The 17482-nt window shown below is 32.6% G+C and overlaps 3 protein-coding genes across 6 annotated transcripts; 2 read left to right on the forward strand and 1 right to left on the reverse strand.

Moving 5' to 3' along the window:
- Positions 1-456: 456 nt before the first annotated feature.
- On the forward strand, positions 457-4041 carry LOC107926591 (probable serine/threonine-protein kinase WNK3). Of its 4 annotated transcripts, none has more exons than XM_016857476.2 (8): positions 457-729; positions 932-969; positions 1198-1425; positions 1509-1732; positions 1830-1987; positions 2323-2509; positions 2586-2723; positions 2865-4041. In XM_016857476.2, the coding sequence occupies exons 1-8, from the start codon at positions 643-645 to the stop codon at positions 3638-3640; spliced, it is 1836 nt and encodes a 611-aa protein (XP_016712965.2). In that variant the 5' UTR covers positions 457-642; the 3' UTR covers positions 3641-4041. The 4 variants fall into 4 exon arrangements, with proteins under 4 accessions (XP_016712965.2, XP_040973388.1, XP_016712967.2 ...); XM_041117454.1 differs by having other exon boundaries at positions 461-729; positions 2614-2723; positions 2865-2881; XM_016857478.2 differs by having other exon boundaries at positions 464-715.
- A 2241-nt stretch (positions 4042-6282) lies between these two features.
- On the forward strand, positions 6283-8590 carry LOC107926604 (piriformospora indica-insensitive protein 2). The gene is made up of 2 exons (XM_016857498.2): positions 6283-6654; positions 7386-8590. The coding sequence occupies exons 1-2, from the start codon at positions 6433-6435 to the stop codon at positions 8445-8447; spliced, it is 1284 nt and encodes a 427-aa protein (XP_016712987.1). The 5' UTR covers positions 6283-6432; the 3' UTR covers positions 8448-8590.
- A 597-nt stretch (positions 8591-9187) lies between these two features.
- Positions 9188-14691, reverse strand: LOC107926589 (DEAD-box ATP-dependent RNA helicase 51). The gene is made up of 12 exons (XM_016857475.2): positions 14277-14691; positions 13669-13854; positions 13219-13404; positions 12611-12694; positions 11876-11920; positions 11618-11689; positions 11227-11526; positions 10483-10521; positions 10290-10394; positions 9934-10002; positions 9723-9848; positions 9188-9594 (listed from the first exon to the last, which is right to left on the reverse strand). Exons 1-12 carry the CDS (start codon positions 14610-14612, stop codon positions 9412-9414), a joined length of 1731 nt encoding a protein of 576 aa, XP_016712964.2. The 5' UTR covers positions 14613-14691; the 3' UTR covers positions 9188-9411.
- Between the last annotated feature and the right edge of the window lie 2791 nt (positions 14692-17482).

A 17482-nucleotide genomic window follows, 5' to 3' on the forward strand; every position in this document is an offset into this window, starting at 1 on the left:
CATGTATTATGTGTACAGTTGTAGATTTAATTCATATTCTCCTTTTAGATCATTTTACATCCCTGTACTTTTTGAATTATGAAATTTTATGTTTGATGTAAATCACACTCGTTAATTAATTAACTGAAATTTTTAATGAATAAGATGTGGAATAACAAGCTGACGTGGCACTGCACATATGATAACATCTTTGTTGCATCATATTTTGAAGATGGCAAAACTTATCTTAATGAATTCAACAGTAATCATTAGACGAGGACTGAAGTTCTAAATTTGAAAAGTACATGACTAAAAATATCAAATAAATGTATAGAGACTAAATTTATAACTTTCATAAAGTACAGGGACTAATAGTAGAATTTAATCTTTTTTATTTTAGCGAGAGTCAATCAGTCACGGTCGGTTTGCTAATGACCTGAACCATATTTAAACGCTTCTCTTTGACGAAACGAACTCCATTTCCAATCCCTATCCCCATCACCTTTTCTTTCTCGAATTTCTATTTATTTTTCTTTGAATCCACGACTTTGGGATTTTCTTTTTCTAATTTTCCAATAAACATAGAGATAAAAATTGAAAATTTCTTTAAAGAACTTTGAATTTTATTGGAATTTTTTTTTTGGGTTTACAAAAAATACAACAATGCCGCCAGAAACAACGTCCGACCAAGAACGAGATGATTCAGATGTTGAATTCGTTGAGGTTGATCCTACAGGTCGTTACGGTCGGGTTAGTTTTATCACTGTTTCATTTCATTTTTTAAAATTCTATTTATGGTTTGCTGTTTGATTTAAACGAAGTTTTCCATTTTAGAATGAAGCTCATTTGATTTATATTTGATGTTTATTTGCATTTGGGTGTTAGCTTTAATTAATGTTACCTTTAATGGGTTGTCTTTAACTTTTGTGTTTTTTGAATTGATTATTTGCAGTACAAGGAGGTTCTAGGAAGAGGAGCTTTCAAAAAAGTGTATCCTTTTTAATTTCCTCTGTTTTTCATAGTTTATTTGTTTGTATTTGAATGTATTTTCAGGCTTAATTTGGGAACTTAGATATAATGCATTTGATGAACATGAAGGTATATATGAATACATTTTTTAAGCTTCATTTGTGAAGTTTTTCATTGTATTATGAATGTATTTTGAGGGTTAATTTGTGAGTTTAAGCTTTAATCCTTGATTAAGTTGTGGGAACTTAGATATAAGGCATTTGATGAACTTGAAGGTATAGAAGTAGCATGGAATCAGGTTAAGGTCACGGATTTATTGCGAAACTCGGAAGATTTGGAGCGTCTTTATTCGGAAGTTCATTTGCTCAAAACTTTGAAGCATAGGAATATAATTAAATTTTACAATTCCTGGGTTGATACCAAGAATGAAAATATCAACTTCATCACTGAGATTTTCACTTCGGGAACCTTGAGACAGTAAGTTCTGTATATCCTTTAATGTGTTTGGAATTTTGTATGTCATTTTGGCTTCATTGAAAAGCTTGTGTTCAATCATGTAGGTATCGAAAGAAGCATAAGCATGTTGATTTGAGGGCATTGAAAAAATGGTCTAAGCAGATCTTGGAGGGTCTTCTTTATCTTCATAGTCATGATCCCCCGGTGATTCATAGGGATCTAAAATGTGATAACATCTTTGTGAATGGTAACCAAGGTGAAGTCAAGATCGGAGATCTAGGATTGGCTGCTATTCTTCGCCAAGCTCGTTCTGCACATAGTGTTATTGGTACGGATCATGCGCTTAATAACTGGCTATACTGAAGCATACATAGCCATCAAAGATTTCGAGTACAACTAGTAAAGCAATTGTTAATGTGATGTAGGTACACCTGAGTTTATGGCACCAGAACTCTATGAGGAGGAATATAATGAGCTTGTAGATATTTATGCTTTCGGCATGTGTTTGCTGGAGTTAGTGACCTTCGAGTATCCATATGTTGAATGCACTAATGCTGCTCAAATATTCAAGAAAGTGACATCAGTAAGGCAGTCTTGATCTTTCCTGTTTTTTAACATTTATTTTTAAGTTGGTTAATTATGAGGTTTCGACATATTATATTCACTGTCAGTGTATAATGGTGTATCAAATATAAACTCATCACACATGGATGCATCTTTTGCTGAAGAAGTTTAGGCACAATTCGATAACAAGTTCCTGAAAAATGTTGATTCCCTTAGAATATAGTTCGTATAGTCTTGAGTATTAAATCGAACGAAATTGTGTTATCAACATTTTCTATGGTAGAGGTAAATTTAATTTGTTGATGGTGCAAACAATGCTATATGATTTTCATGGTTGGTTCCTTCCTTGGGCAGGGAATAAAGCCAGCATCATTGGCAAAAGTGACCGATCCTGGAGTGAAGTTATTTATTGAAAAATGTATTGCTAAAGCCTCGGAACGTTTGTCTGCGAAGGAACTTTTAGGGGATCCATTTCTCCAACCTGATGAGGAAAATGACAGTGTAGGTCGTTCTTTACGACCTAAAGCTCAATCTTCTTCAGGTAGAATTGAGGAGCTTTTTTGGAGCTTGAAAGGTTTCAGTATTTTGGGCCTCACATTTTCATATGATAAATGCAGATAGTACTTCTGATCCGACTAATTTCAGGGGAAATTCCAAGGATCTTCAATCTGAGACAAGTGTGGATGTCAAAGTGCAAGGTCAAAGGAAAGACGTTAACACGATATTTCTGAAACTTAGGATAACAGATTCTACAGGTCTTTCTCATTCTCTCTCATATGTTCATAACTTTTGGTTGCTTTTTCTTCATTTTCCTTTCATGGTAGGCAATATTTCATTCATGAGCATTTGTAGATGTTTTTCTTATTGAAAACGGAAATGCTTCGACATGGTCCTAGGTCAAATTCGCAACATCCATTTCCCTTTTGATATTGGAGCAGATACAGCGACTGCTGTTGCCAGTGAAATGGTTGAGGAATTGGATTTAACAGATCAAGATGTTCCAACAATTTCCGAAATGATTGAATCCGAAATCCGGTCCCATATTCCCAATTGGGTTCCAAACGAAACTCCCACTGATTGTTTTGGTGAAATTGCAAATTCTGGTAACTGTATCTCTGAAAATAAGGGTGATGGAACCTCATCTCCAGTTCGTCTTTCACTAGAGAGATTACCTTCAGGTCGAAGATACTGGTCTGACCCACCAAAGGCAGCTAGTGGAAACTCTCCAGCCAGTTTTGGTGTTTCGCACATTGCTTCTCGGGTAGATTTTGTAGCAGATAACTTGGTTGAACTTGACGAACAATCACATGATAGCTACAAAAGCGAAGGGAAAATAAACAGTAGTACTTCACTTGAACGACCCGACAATGAGTTCACACATCACAATGGCAAAGATGATAATGATGACAGTAATGGAACACAATCATCATTAAAAGAGAACTGTAAGCCATTAAAGGATACTGAATCAGTGGTGAGGGTAACAACAGAGACACTCGAGTCTATGCTGGTAAAGCAGCAAATGGAGATAGACGAGCTAAAGAAGCAGCACAGACTAACCATATCAGACTTTCTGAAAGAACTTACTCCAGAAACCCGTGAAAAGGTTGTGGCTACATGTAAGATAAAGATTCCAGATTATACTATTCAAACCGCTAAATGCACTTCTACATAGGATATGATTTCACATTTAGTCTCTCCGACATTTGCAGTTTGATAGTAGTCCGTAATCTTTATAGACACTCCATTACTGCTTAGAAGTGCTTCAGTTTTGTTTGTAAAGTTCGACTATCTGTGTTGGGAGCTGATAAATCTGCAGGAATTCCCAGTATACGGCTATTCAGCGGTGAGACGAGAGCGACAATGCTCTGTATTGGCACCACATATTGGCTAAAATGGAAAGGAAGATTAAACCGAAACTTTGGTTTCGAGGCGCTATCGAGGTGAGGCATTGTTCCTGCTAGTGTATAATATAGTTTTGAATGTCTTATAGGATATATGCACATCATTGATACAGTTTTTTTGTTCTTCAATTGCTAGATTTTGTTTATATGATTCTATCTTCTTTTTCATTTACTTGATTTTGTTTGCTTCAAATTACAATGTTTGAAGGGTATAGACATTCATAGATTCCTTTTTCTGGAAATGTAGCTTTGTGTAGTCCAAAAGTTCTTTTTATAAGTTTGCACAAATACCAATATTTGCAATTTTTCTGCTATAATTAAGCTGTCACCTATTCTGTATAAAAGATAACTACGGGTTTGTCATTCTCAATATATATATATTTATATTTTTATACAAATGATTCTTATACTTGTTATTAAGCGGTGCTAGGGATTGATACAAGATTTTATACATTTATGGATTGGATCAAGAATCGATTAGGTTATTAATTCAGAGAATGATTTTTAATGATTGAATTGAGTCTTTTTTTAATAATTTTTTGAATTTTAATAATTTTTAATCTGACCAGTAAGACTGGTCAGACTAGTAAAATAATAGACCAACTGAATCGGTACTTCAATTGGTTCTTGATTTAATTTATTTGATCTGGTTTAGATAATATTAGATTTTAATTTTTTTAATATTTAAAATTAAAAAAAATATTTTTATTCTTTATTTATGAATTTTAAAGAGTTGTTTTTTTTAAATTTTTAAAAAAAGTAAACTTTTAAATTTTTATGATTTTTGTTTAAAATAAGAAAAAATATTTTATAAACTTTTTAAAAGGAAAATTACATACTTTTAAAGGAGATGGACCAAAATAACAAAATTATAAATGTTGAGGGTTGAAAAAATTTTAAAAATTTTAAAATTTGGTTGACTTGCGAATTAGTATGAACTGGTTAAATCGGGTTAAAAAATCAGTTGAATTGGCAATTAAACCGATTTTTTAATTTTAATAATTTATTACTTTGAACCGATTAGACCAATTGTTCTGAGAGCTAATTAGATAAACTAAGTTCAAATTGGTTCAACTGTTGATTCAATTAATTTTTTAGCTCAGTTCAACCAATTTGTATCGGTTCGAGGGTTAATTAATTTAATACTTCTCATTAGATTGATATTTTAACTAGTTCTCAATCCGACTAGCTAATCTAATCCGATTTAGATAATGTTGAATGTTGAAAATTTTTTATTATAATTTTAATTTAATTTTTGAATGCTTTTCTTTTCATAATTTTTCTTATTTTTTAAAAATTCTCAATTTTTATATTTTTTATTTAGAATATGAAAAATTAATTTTTAAATTTTTTATTGTACTTTTAAATTAACAAAAAAATTGTAAATGTCAATAGGTAAAACAATTATTTTTAACTTTAGTGGAAAAATTAAGTCGAGGGACCAAGATCTTTAAATAAAAAAGGTAGAGGGACTCAATGTTTCAAAATAAAAGTATAGGAACTAAATTTTATATTTTAAAAAAATTACAAGGACCTTTGACGGACTTAAACCTAATTTTTTTTTAACTTAAAAGTGTTAGTATTTCCAAAAATTAATAATCTAGGTTAAAATCACAGTTGTATCAAAAAATATATATATCATAATATTTATTTTTGAGAGGTTACGTATCATAACATGGTATCACTTAACTCATACTCATAATATTAATAGCTTGATATCAGATTAATTTGTGACACTAGTTCAATTAAAAAAAAATTTGAAGCTGTGACTTATTAGTTTTTTATATTTATATTTTACCATTAAATTAAAATATCAATAATTTATAGATATATTTATTAAATAATCCTCAGTTCCTTAACTCCGTCATAACAAAGATTTTAATATGTCATACACCAACTTCTCATTTGAATATATCCTCACAAAGATGAAATAACTTCGCTTAAAATTTTGATATAAAGATTTCAACAAATGAATATATAAAGCTATACTTGGTAGTTTTGCCAAGGCAATGAATGGATGCATGCATGGTAAAATGGTCTCTCCACAACGACAAATTAACTCTATACCACCCATCAATATATTAAAGGTTGTTTTTCAATTTTTTATTTGGTTACAATATTTATTCTTCAACCATTTAGATTGCATTTAGTTTTTATTTAATAACACAGTTCCATTAGCCACAAAAGCAGATACTGATGCAGAAAGATAGACCAAAAAGAAACCTGGCCTAAGCTAAAATAGCAGTCTGGATGGGGGTGGGGGGGATGCAAGAGCCTAAGTTTAAAGGTCATTAAAAGGCTTTAGCCTTTTCTAGGTTTCTTTTTCACTTAATAAGGCTGCTATTATTTTTGTTATTTTGTTTTACTTTTTATAGGTTCCATTAACTCTATTAAATACACCTTTTGCCACTCCATAGTGTCCTTAAACATTGTTGCCTTTTGCCCTTTCTTTTAACTACAAAACCCATCTTCCATTTGTTATCATTACTGTAGTTCTTTTCTCATATTGTTAAGTTGGTATTGCTCAGTTTATATCCTGTTTGTATAATTGCCTGCTTAGGCCATGAAGAATCTTATTGTCATGAATAAGAGTTCTGTTCTTGTGTTTTTGCTTGTTGGGTTGTTTGTTTTGTGTGAATGTGAAGATGAAGACCAGTTCTTACCTGTATCTCCAATGGTGAAGAAAGAACAAGAGGCATTATACTCAGCTATTCAAGGATTTGTGGGGAATTCATGGAATGGCTCGGATCTTTACCCAGATCCTTGTGGATGGACACCTATACAGGTTCATATAAATCACTTACACATATCAGAATATATAGTTTTTTTCAATGCTTCTGCTTAGGCTTACCGACTAAGGGTGTTGAATAAGTTTCGGATATGTATATTTTTAAAGTTTATGATTATTTATGTTTTTATATGTATATGTTTATGTGTGTATGCATGCATGTATATACACACATATGTGCTGCACTCATTTGACATAATAAATAAAGGTCATGAATGTTCATGTTGAGAAGTAAATGTAAGCTAGGTTTCTCCTATGTTAGTGTTGAAAACTGAAATCTATATTCAATGGAATTATACGTATGGTATTCTAGTTTGTCTTTGAAATCAAGTCTTGCAAAGTGAAAATTTAGTAAAATAGAGGGGCTGCACTAAAAATCAATTTTCATTTTGTCTCCTCTGCTAAAAAAATAGATGATCCTGTTAGATCTAAGAATAAATTGGTCATTTTTATTAAAATTTTCATCTATTTTCACTGTTAAAAAATTATCATTATACGTCAGCATGAGATACACACAGCATATCATGTGCCACCGTTTGAATATTCTATTAGTTATGTCAATTTTTAACAAAAAAAATGGATAATTTTTTACTAGAAAGGGACTAATTTACCCTTTTTTTTAATAGACAATACAATCTAACACCTAGTATATACATGTATAAATTTCAAACATTTTTATGTAAAAATTAGATGACATTTATGCTCAATTTTTATCTTTACAAATGCAGGGAGTTTACTGTGATCTGCTCGATGGGTATTGGCATGTCACTGTTTTAAATATTGGTCTAGTTTTTGACAACTCTCTTCAATGTAGCCCAAATGCAAAGTTCACACATCACCTGTTTGAGCTTATTCACTTAAGATCACTCTCATTCTTCCATTGTTTTTCCTCGCCTAGAGATAACCCCATTAGAATCCCTTCCTCAAATTGGGAAAGACTCTCAAACAGCCTAGAATCCTTGGAGTTTAGATCCAATGGTGGTCTCATTGGTACAATTCCAGTCTCCATTAGCTACCTTAAAAAGCTCCGATCATTAGTGTTACTAGAAAATGGATTAATAGGAGACTTGCCTATAGAATTAGGGAACTTGGTGAATTTAAAGCAACTTGTATTGGCTGGAAACAAGTTTACTGGTCAAATCCCACCAAGTTTAGGAGGGTTAACTGAGTTGTTAATAATGGATTTAAGTAGAAACAGTCTAACAGGGACCTTGATGTTGACTTTCGGGTGTAATCTCACTTCATTGCTGAAGTTGGACTTAAGCAACAACAAGTTGGAAGGAAAGATACCTGAAGGGATTGGAAGGTTAAAGAATGCAACACTTTTGGACCTTGGCAGAAACAAGTTCTCAGGTGGGTTGATACAGTCATTTCAACAACTGGTTTCTTTAAAAGAGATGGTGATATCAAATAATCCGCTTGGGGGTGATCTCATGGGTGTTGAATGGGGAAAGTTGCAGAATTTGGAGATATTGGATCTTTCAAGTATGGGGTTAACAGGTTTAGTACCAGAATCCATGGCAGGGATGAAAAAGTTGAGATATTTGGGGCTAAATGACAACAGTCTGACAGGAAATCTTTCACCAAAGCTTGCAAGTCTTCCTTGTCTGAATGCTCTTTATGTTAATGATAATAATCTGACAGGGAAGCTTGAGTTTGCAGAAGGGTTTTATAAGAAAATGGGGAGAAAGTTCAGAGCTTGGAATAATTCAAATCTTTGCTATCAGCGTGAAATGATCCCATCATCATCATCATCAAGCCATGGTCTTAATGGGGTTAAACTTTGTTAACAAGAAACACAAAGGAGAAAAAACAGTTCTAGTAAAACGGATTTTAGAGGCTTTATTTTCTCAGTTCAATTTTTAGTGGATATATTTTTTAAAATTTCACCATGTGGATTTCCCCCTTAAATTATTAAATTATCTCTTTGCCAGTCTACGATATATATTGCATGGCTTGTTATTCAAACCCTATTTTTTTCATTATCAAAAAACATCTTGAAAAACTTAAAACTAAACCCAGACATATATATGTATGTGCTCGTACCCAACACTCGTACTATAATCCAAGTAACGCAAGATAAATGAAGAATTTGATAAAAGTATCACAAAATTCCTATACTATACTTGAATTGCATTTTAACTCAACTGGAAAAACTGGAAAAAATAGACAAATTGATCCTTATACATTAGATTAGTGAGCAAAACTTCTCTGTTAAAAATCATAAAAGAATATGGGTCAAATTGAATAAAATTATAAAAGTTGAGAACTAAATTTGTTATTATACCTTATATATAAAACATAAAACAAACATTTCATGGTGCAATTTTAATGAAGTGACCGTTTTGCTCACTCATTTAACGTATAAGAACTAACTTGCTCCTTTTCAATAGAAAGACTAAAATGCAATTCAATGGTAAAATATTTACGGTACTTTTACATGAAGAATGTATAAATATATTTGGCATAAAGCTCATAGAGAGCCTCTTTGAACATATAAATCATGGAATCATTAAGCAAGAAAACACAATTTACATAAAATTTCAACTAAATATTGATTCATTTCAAACCAAGAATTTGTATTCATGTTTCAACTTATAAGACTAGTGATTACCTAATAAAGCTATATTAAACACTCATTTTCAATATAAAAATTGGTACAAATGCAAAATTGTTGCAGACTCAAGTGGTGTCTATTCACCACTACTGCTTCTGCTAATACCTTAAAAATGGCCTCTCAATATGATACTTTAGTTAATACCTCACAAATTGCCGTGTTTCAGCTTCACTTCCCTGCCTTCCATAAGGGTTGCTTTCACTGAAATTGTTTCTGGTTCCTTCAACTTTGCGCATTTTCTTTCTAGATTTTGATGCATTGCTGTCTATGTTCAGATTAACTTTCGGAGGGCATGAAAAGCAGAAGGAAACAGCAACCGCCTGCTCAAAAACAACAGTTACATTTCTTATTGGTCAGCTGAACACTTATTTAAATTCTAACACATTGCACAAACACTTATGCAGCAGGGACATCTACATTTTACGATGTCAGAAGAAAAATACTGTACCTGCAGATCAAGCCGATGCACATTAAAGATATCTTTCATTGAGTGTGAATTGTACGCTAAAATATAGGATCGATATGCATCTTTAGCTGACTTGTTTAGATAATAGTTGTTTGCTACCAACTTCTCCTGCATTATTCCGAGTAGAAATCTTAGTTCCTTCAAACTTTGTTATTTTAAGAAACTATATTGAATAAGAAAAGCAAACAGTTACCAGATGAGACTGCACATTTGCTAGTTTCTTCTCATCAAACTCGTATTCCTTTACAGGAACTTTTGCTGTCTGCCATTAGAAATAAAGAAATGAAATAAACAAATTAGAATCGGTTCTTTAATTGACCCACCACTAATTTCGGGCCGTGCTGTTTTTCATACTCAAGCATTTAAATCTTAATAACATCCGTTCAACCATGCACCACACCAGAAGTACAGCTTACTTTTTCTCTCTTGAGACCCTAAATATTTTATTGTTCACAGTTTTTTAAAAGAAAAGTGCCTTTACTCTCCTCAGTCCTCACCCCATTTCTATATTCAAGAAAAATAATAAGCCATTTGGCAGAAATAATGCACCTTTAGATAGCGAAGAAATTGCAGTTCCTCTGGGATCAGGAACAGAAGAGCATTTCCTTCTGCACCTTCCCCACGGGCAGTTCGACCAACCCTATGGATATATTCCTAAAAGCAACAATCCAAAGTACTCAAGATGGATGGTACATAGCAAAACACAAGAACAGCAATATGTATTTATATAAAGAGCACACACCTTTGGTTCATCCGGAGGATCATACTGCAGAATCCAATCCTGCACAGTATTGAAAACAAAAATCAGGTCAAAATGATTCTTCCTCGTGTTTAAACTGAGGTACTCAAAATACAACTATATGCAACCATGTATTGGGTTTTTAGAAGGGGAAACAACCTAAATGGTAGTCATTCAAGTTTAAACTATAGCTCAAGGTCAGTTGAGCAAGCCATGTTTAAATGAAGTTAGTGAAAAGATTGCTTAAAATATGGTATCACACCATAACAGAGTCCTTCAAACCAAATAGACATTCATCTTGGCTCTACATTTCTACCAACATAAGGTTAATCCAAGAATCGAATGCCAGTCTACTTGCGAATAACTAGGAAACTGGCGTGTATTAACACTAATATAGGATAAAAAAAAATAACTGGAATAAATATACCAACAGCAGCCCCAGTATCCAGTGTAAGACTTTATTGAGACTATAATTGTCTTTCTAAAGTAGCATGAAGTTGCTCATGTTGCATGAGATGCCAATGCATTGTGCATTTTCAAATATATAATTGATCATACCAATAAGAAGTAGCAAAAAAGCAAGTTAAGAATGCTTGAACTTGAACCAGAAATATACTAACATTTTTTTTTGTAACGTAGAAACATACTAACATTAATGTACCACTTTTCCAGTGATAAGAAGAAAAGACAAATAGAACATCATAAATAATTGGAGCCACAGGCAACCTAGTTAAACAAGAAACATACCACAGCAGGTATATCAAGTCCCCGAGCAGCAACATCAGTGCAAAGCAAAATGCCCTTTTCTGCTTTGCAGAAGTCAAAGAAGGTAGCGGTTCGCTTTTGCTGTTTCTGCTTTCCATGGATATCAAGACAATCCACATGAATATATCTAAGAAGTTCAGCATGAAACTTGACTGAGTTGCATGAAGAGAAAAAGACCATCACTTTCTTGGACATGTTCCTCTTCAAAAACGAATACAAAAGGATAAATCTCTTGGAACTATGCACAACACAGTAGCCTTGCTGCAGGCCTTCATTGGTGACCTACAATGATGATAGTCACTTAAGTCAAAACGAGAAGTGGGTTGTGCACTTGACAGTGTATCTAAGGATCCAATTCAACTATGTTTCCTACCTTCTTTCTCCCATCATCTACATCAATATAAATAGGAGTTGTCTGAAATGACAAGCGGGCAAGGTCCTCAACCTGCAGGTTTAGGGAAAGTCACAACAGATGTCACATGATTAAAACCACAATTTCACTCCAAAAAGTGAAGAAAGCTTTAACTTAACTTGCCAAACAATTTCTGAAGAATGCCAGCATACATGTGATTAACAATAAAACTTGAAGTGTGTAAAAAATTGTACAAAAACATGAGAATGAAGGACAAACCTTTTTAGTCTGGGTAGCTGAAAAAAGAGCTGTTTGCCTGTTTTGCTGCACATCGAATAGGAGGCCCGTAAGCTATAAACACCTTAGATGTTACAAATTTAAGACTTATGCGTAACCAAAACCTATTTTATTAAACAAAAAATCTACTAGCATTTAATAACAATTTATTCCTCTAGCTTGCAATTAAACCAAAAATATGCATGCAGTTGAGCTTACTAACATTTTCAAAAAGCAAACGTCCGTTAATCCTCGATATTTTTTTTACTCTTGCAAAACATATGTTCTAACATTCAACTCAATGAGTTTAAATTATTAAAGAACATTGCACTAATTATTCTGGCAACCCCTAAAATTAATTTCCAAGAAAAGCCCTTGAAACAAATAACTTCATAATCAACAATATTGATGACCAAGCAGATTTGCCGTTTTTTAGAAGCTTGGTGCATTTCTCCTTAATAACAATTATCACACGTTGATAAAACCTAGACAACGCAAAGCAATTCAAACTTGTTCAATAAGTCAGTTAACTAATGGAACTTGGTTCTTCAGAAAGCTAAGCATTTTAATCCTAGTTGTGTACTAGACATTCAGCCTAAAGGAATCAATAAAAAATGTTAGTACCACTATTTGGGTTTACATCCATTTCATTTCCAGAAGTTCTAGTCTAGACATGAATTAAATGACATAGTCCATATATATTCCTAAAATAACAATATAAACTGCTAAAAGATTTACCTTGGGAAGATACTTGATAATTTGCTTCATTTCTTCCTCAAAATTCGCTTCCAATATCCTGTCAGCTTCATCAATCATGAGACACTGCAAACTTATATGATGTACAACTATAAGTCTGAAAATAATAATGACTATTTAAATTTGTCATGGAGCAGAAGGCTTTCAAGTTATCTGCATGAAGCAGGCAGCTATAAAATAATGCATTTCTAAACTGCTCTATAGTTAATAGAAATAACAATTCACTAGAAGTACTTCCACTATATCATATTCATTACTGCATAGACATTTTACCAGCTATTATAATGAAATTATAATACCAAAATCTCAATCAGTTACAAGGAACCCACTAGCTCATCCAGTTGCCCTTAAAAAAAGAGCAAAAATGCAAATTTTTAGTTGGTCTATCATCAAGTTTGATCATTATACATTACAATAATAATTTGAGGTCAAACTCTTATTGGTGAAACTACATTCCGACCAAAGTAATATCAGGTACAACCTCAGTATTAGGCAATATATACAGCACAATTTGGTTTGTTTACCAAGCAAATACATTATACATCTAAATCAAATGACCATACGAACTACATTTCAAATATTAATGTTACCTTCAAATTTTTATGAATGAATCTTTTTGTATTTTGAAGATGGTCAAGTAGCCGACCAGGAGTAGCCACTAACAAATTTACTCCCTTCACAATCCGCTCTGCTTCTCCTCTTCTGGCTGAACCGCCAATAACCAATCCAAGGGTCTGAGAGTGGTATTTGAGAAGATCCTTTGCTACTGCATGAGTCTGAAATGTTTTAAGGGTCCATTTGCTAAGTGATGAATGAACCTGCAAAATATCTAAGGAATAACATACAGCCAAAACTAAAATATTAAAGTTTTTAAATAAGTTACTTTCAAGAATTGGATAGATTTCATATTGAACTGATGAAAAGTCCATTGACATACAAGAAACTTTAGCCCAGATAAAAGAGTTGATAGCAACAAAAATGAAACAGCAAGCGTCAATACCCAAAAAAGAAAAACAAAAACAAGGGATTCAAACATTTACCTGAATTGCAAGCTCCCTTGTGGGACAAATGACAATAACACCTGTTCCATTGCGAGGAGTGAATCGGACATTATATAACAATTCAACAGCAGGTACCAAGAAGGCAAGGGTTTTCCCAGAACCTGTCCTTGCAGCCCCAAGAACATCTTTGCCAACCATAAGTGGAGGAATTGCTCTAGCTTGAATCTGCATTTTTAGTTTGACAGGTCAATTTAAAGAAAATTGCAAGTCTTCCATAATTAGCCACATTGAATTTTCTTTAAAAAAAAAAAAAGAAACACTATATACTTCTAAAATCAGCTTACTGCATAGCCCAAAAACTATAAAATTTACAATAACATCATCAAATTTTAGTATTGAATCCAATAACAGAACAATGGATGCATTTTCCTTTTTCAACTTATTGGCCTATAGTTGAATCAAACTCCAGGCAATAGCACATATTCAACTGCAACTTCTTATAAAATTTTCCACCATATTTCAAGGCTTGGTATTCAATCCTGTGTTATGGAAGTTTGAATTGAGCTAAACTAACTATAAACAGAGATATAAAAGCAATCAATTTCGATACAAAGTTTAAATAAATAATTCAACTAAAGAAAAGATACCTGGGTCATAAACTGAAAACCCATTTCTTTAATAGCTTTAAAAGTAGGTTCAGACAATCCCAAAGACTCAAATGACTCAGTGCTCATTATCCCACTTCCCCCAATATTCATTTTCTCCTTTATCTCTTCCTTCTTTCCTTCTTGTTCCTCTTCTTCTTCTTCATTGTTTCCCCTTTCCTCTTGTTCGTCATCTTCTTCACTCCTCAACTTCTTGTTTTTCTTATTATTATTCTTTTTGTCCTTGATTTCAACTTCTCTGTTTCGCTTTCGCTTCCTTTTCTTCTTACTATCTTCTAAAGAGGGAGACTTTGAGATTTTCTCTTGCACAACCGCCATTGCTGATGAACCAAAGCTAAAAACTAGCCAATAATAATTTTCAGGTTCTAGCTTGTAGAACCTAGGGTTTGCCCTGTTTTCCTGAATCTTAATACTTATATACTCCCTCCATTGTCTTGACATATTTTACAAATTTTAATTAATTAAAATATTTAATAATTTTAAAAAAAAACAAAATTGAAAAAAAAAAGCTTTTTTACCAACTAGTACAAAAAATATATATATATTATCTCAAATTGCATGTGCACGAGATTATTTACCAAAATGATTAAGGTGTCTCACAAGTTTAGACCATTATTTTTTTTCCACAATCATCAAGTTATCCTGAGGCCACAATAGGATTTTAAAAAATTATTTTTTATTAGTAGTGTCAACTTATATGGCGACATTAGTATTACTTAACAAAATACGAGTTGGAGGGCTGGAGAAGACTTGTCAGGCACCACCTAAGTGTCTCGAGCTTGAGCTCGAACTTAAGCAGTCTTATACATAATTTGCTGGTAGTTCTTATCATCGGGATTTGGAGTAGATAATTATCTTCCAAGGTTGTCAAGCTACGTATATTACTCGAAGATTCTCGATTCTAGTTCTGATCATCAGGAATCGAGATCATCAATGATGTTTGATATCTTTAGCCCATTATCACTCCAGTGCTCCACCCCTCCCAGGCAAACCTTTGGGACGTCCGATTTTCCGAGTTTGTTTAGCACACCCTAAGATTTATCAATGGATGTTGTGAACGATGGTCCAAGTGAGAAGAACAATGACCACCACGAACACCCTCAACGCCAATGTTGGGCAACACAATGGTTTACCTCATGGACAACACCATCAAACCATCAATTTTAGGGTGTGTAACATTATCTTTATTGCATATATTTTATAATTGTAATTCAAATTTTAAAGTCTGTATAATTTATATAGATTAGACATTTTCTCTGTATTTCAATGTAATATTTATTAAAGTGCAGTCTTTTTATTTTATAGTTGAACGTGTTTAAACAATATCAAAATTTCATTATAATCAAATAAATTTTAATAAAACTAGAAGTATATACAAATCACGACGTAATATAAAATATTACTTCAATTGATAACATTTTACATTCATTTGAACATGAAGTACATTAGCTCATATTCCACTCGATCGAGACGATTGTCCGAGATGGTAGATTCAATGAGGGTATTTCCCCCAATTATAATCAACTATTTTGCACACACCGCAACATTTAGGGTTAGTTTTCTCCCTCAAGTCCATTTTACCATGAATTCTGGTGGCATGCAGGCGACCTTTCGACGTCTTATGTAACCCCTTATTTGAGGCAAACTTGAAAGTCAGCGGTGGCACTTCCTATGTAAATTTAATGGGATTTGACAAAATTGGGAATTTGTAGTATAGCTTCGACATCCTCCTCCCACAACGTCTAATAATTTTTACACTAATCCTCTTTTTCATGTCACCAACAAACATATTTCTATTAAATCTCATTACTATTTGTTGGCGAGATTTAAAAAAACAACCAATTGTTATTCTTAAAATTACTCCATCGAAATAAACGCATATGAAAAATTGATGATCCATATTCAATACTAATTCTGTTGTTCTTAAAATTACAACCAACCTAGGTGCCGCCTAACAGTGTCCCTCAACTTGCGTGGTGCTTGACAAATCTCTTTCACCCCTCCAATACTAGTGTCGTCTTATAGGTTGGCACCACCAATAAAAAATGATTTTTCAAAACCCTATTATAGCCTGATGATTGTGGGGGGAAAAAATGGTAGTGCCAACTTGTAAGGCACTACCCATGATAACTATTGCAAACATATCATTTTGGTAAATAATATCATATGCATACTATTTGAGATAATAATTTTTTTTTGGATTATTAGAGTAAAAAAACCGAAAAAAAATGAAAAACATAGACAATAATAATTTAATTAAAATAGAAAGAGAAAATATATAAAATCAAACACTTAGAAAAGAAAAAATCCTAAAATTCATTTTATTAACATCATTTCAACTTTAAAATATTGTAAACTATTAAATAAAATTATTTTCCAATTATTTAAATATTATCATTATTTTTAAATTATTTAAATATTATCATAATTATTGAATAATTTACTTAATTACCACTCCACTCAAACAAAATCATATTCAAACCATAAAATAGAATCACACATGATACTTGATGAAAATAAAAGGAACCCATGCAATTTCCTAACAAAACCATCCGTATAGAAGTTTTCAGTCCTGGTTCTACAAGGATCAGCTTCCTTTTTGCATGATTGACTCTTTCTTCATTCTCATCCAATCTTCACTACCTTGCACACATTGCCCTTCGTAAATATTCCATCTTTTTCATTTATCTCAACTTTGATTTTCTGGCTACCAACCTTTAATCTTGCATTAATTATTTAGTATGTGAGGTAATGACATTAATTTATAATCATTCACCATTGCCTCTGCCAACGACCTTAAGCTACAATAAGTTACAAAAGAGTGCCTCAAGACGACCAGGAATGGTAAACACGTTCAATTCTTGGAACTAGTCTTTTTTTTAAAACACATTCACTCCTGAAACGACATAAAAACACAATTTTGGCTTTAAAGTTTCTTAATAAGTTGTTCCATTATTCTTCTAACGTCAATTTTGGTGTCTCCAACACTACAAGACATACGAAAATCACTAGTTTTTAAAAATGGTTTCTATTATATTCATAATAAGACCCTTTAATCTCCACACATGTTGTGAAGCCAATAACATCATAATCACTTAAAAATCTTAGCCCCTGCTTTACAAATGAAATACCACTTTCATAATCTATTATTGCTACAATAACTAATTCTCAAGATTCATGGGCTTGTA

The sequence above is a fragment of the Gossypium hirsutum genome, chromosome A07 (assembly GCF_007990345.1).
Source record: "Gossypium hirsutum isolate 1008001.06 chromosome A07, Gossypium_hirsutum_v2.1, whole genome shotgun sequence".
NCBI classification, from domain to species: Eukaryota; Viridiplantae; Streptophyta; class Magnoliopsida; order Malvales; family Malvaceae; genus Gossypium; species Gossypium hirsutum.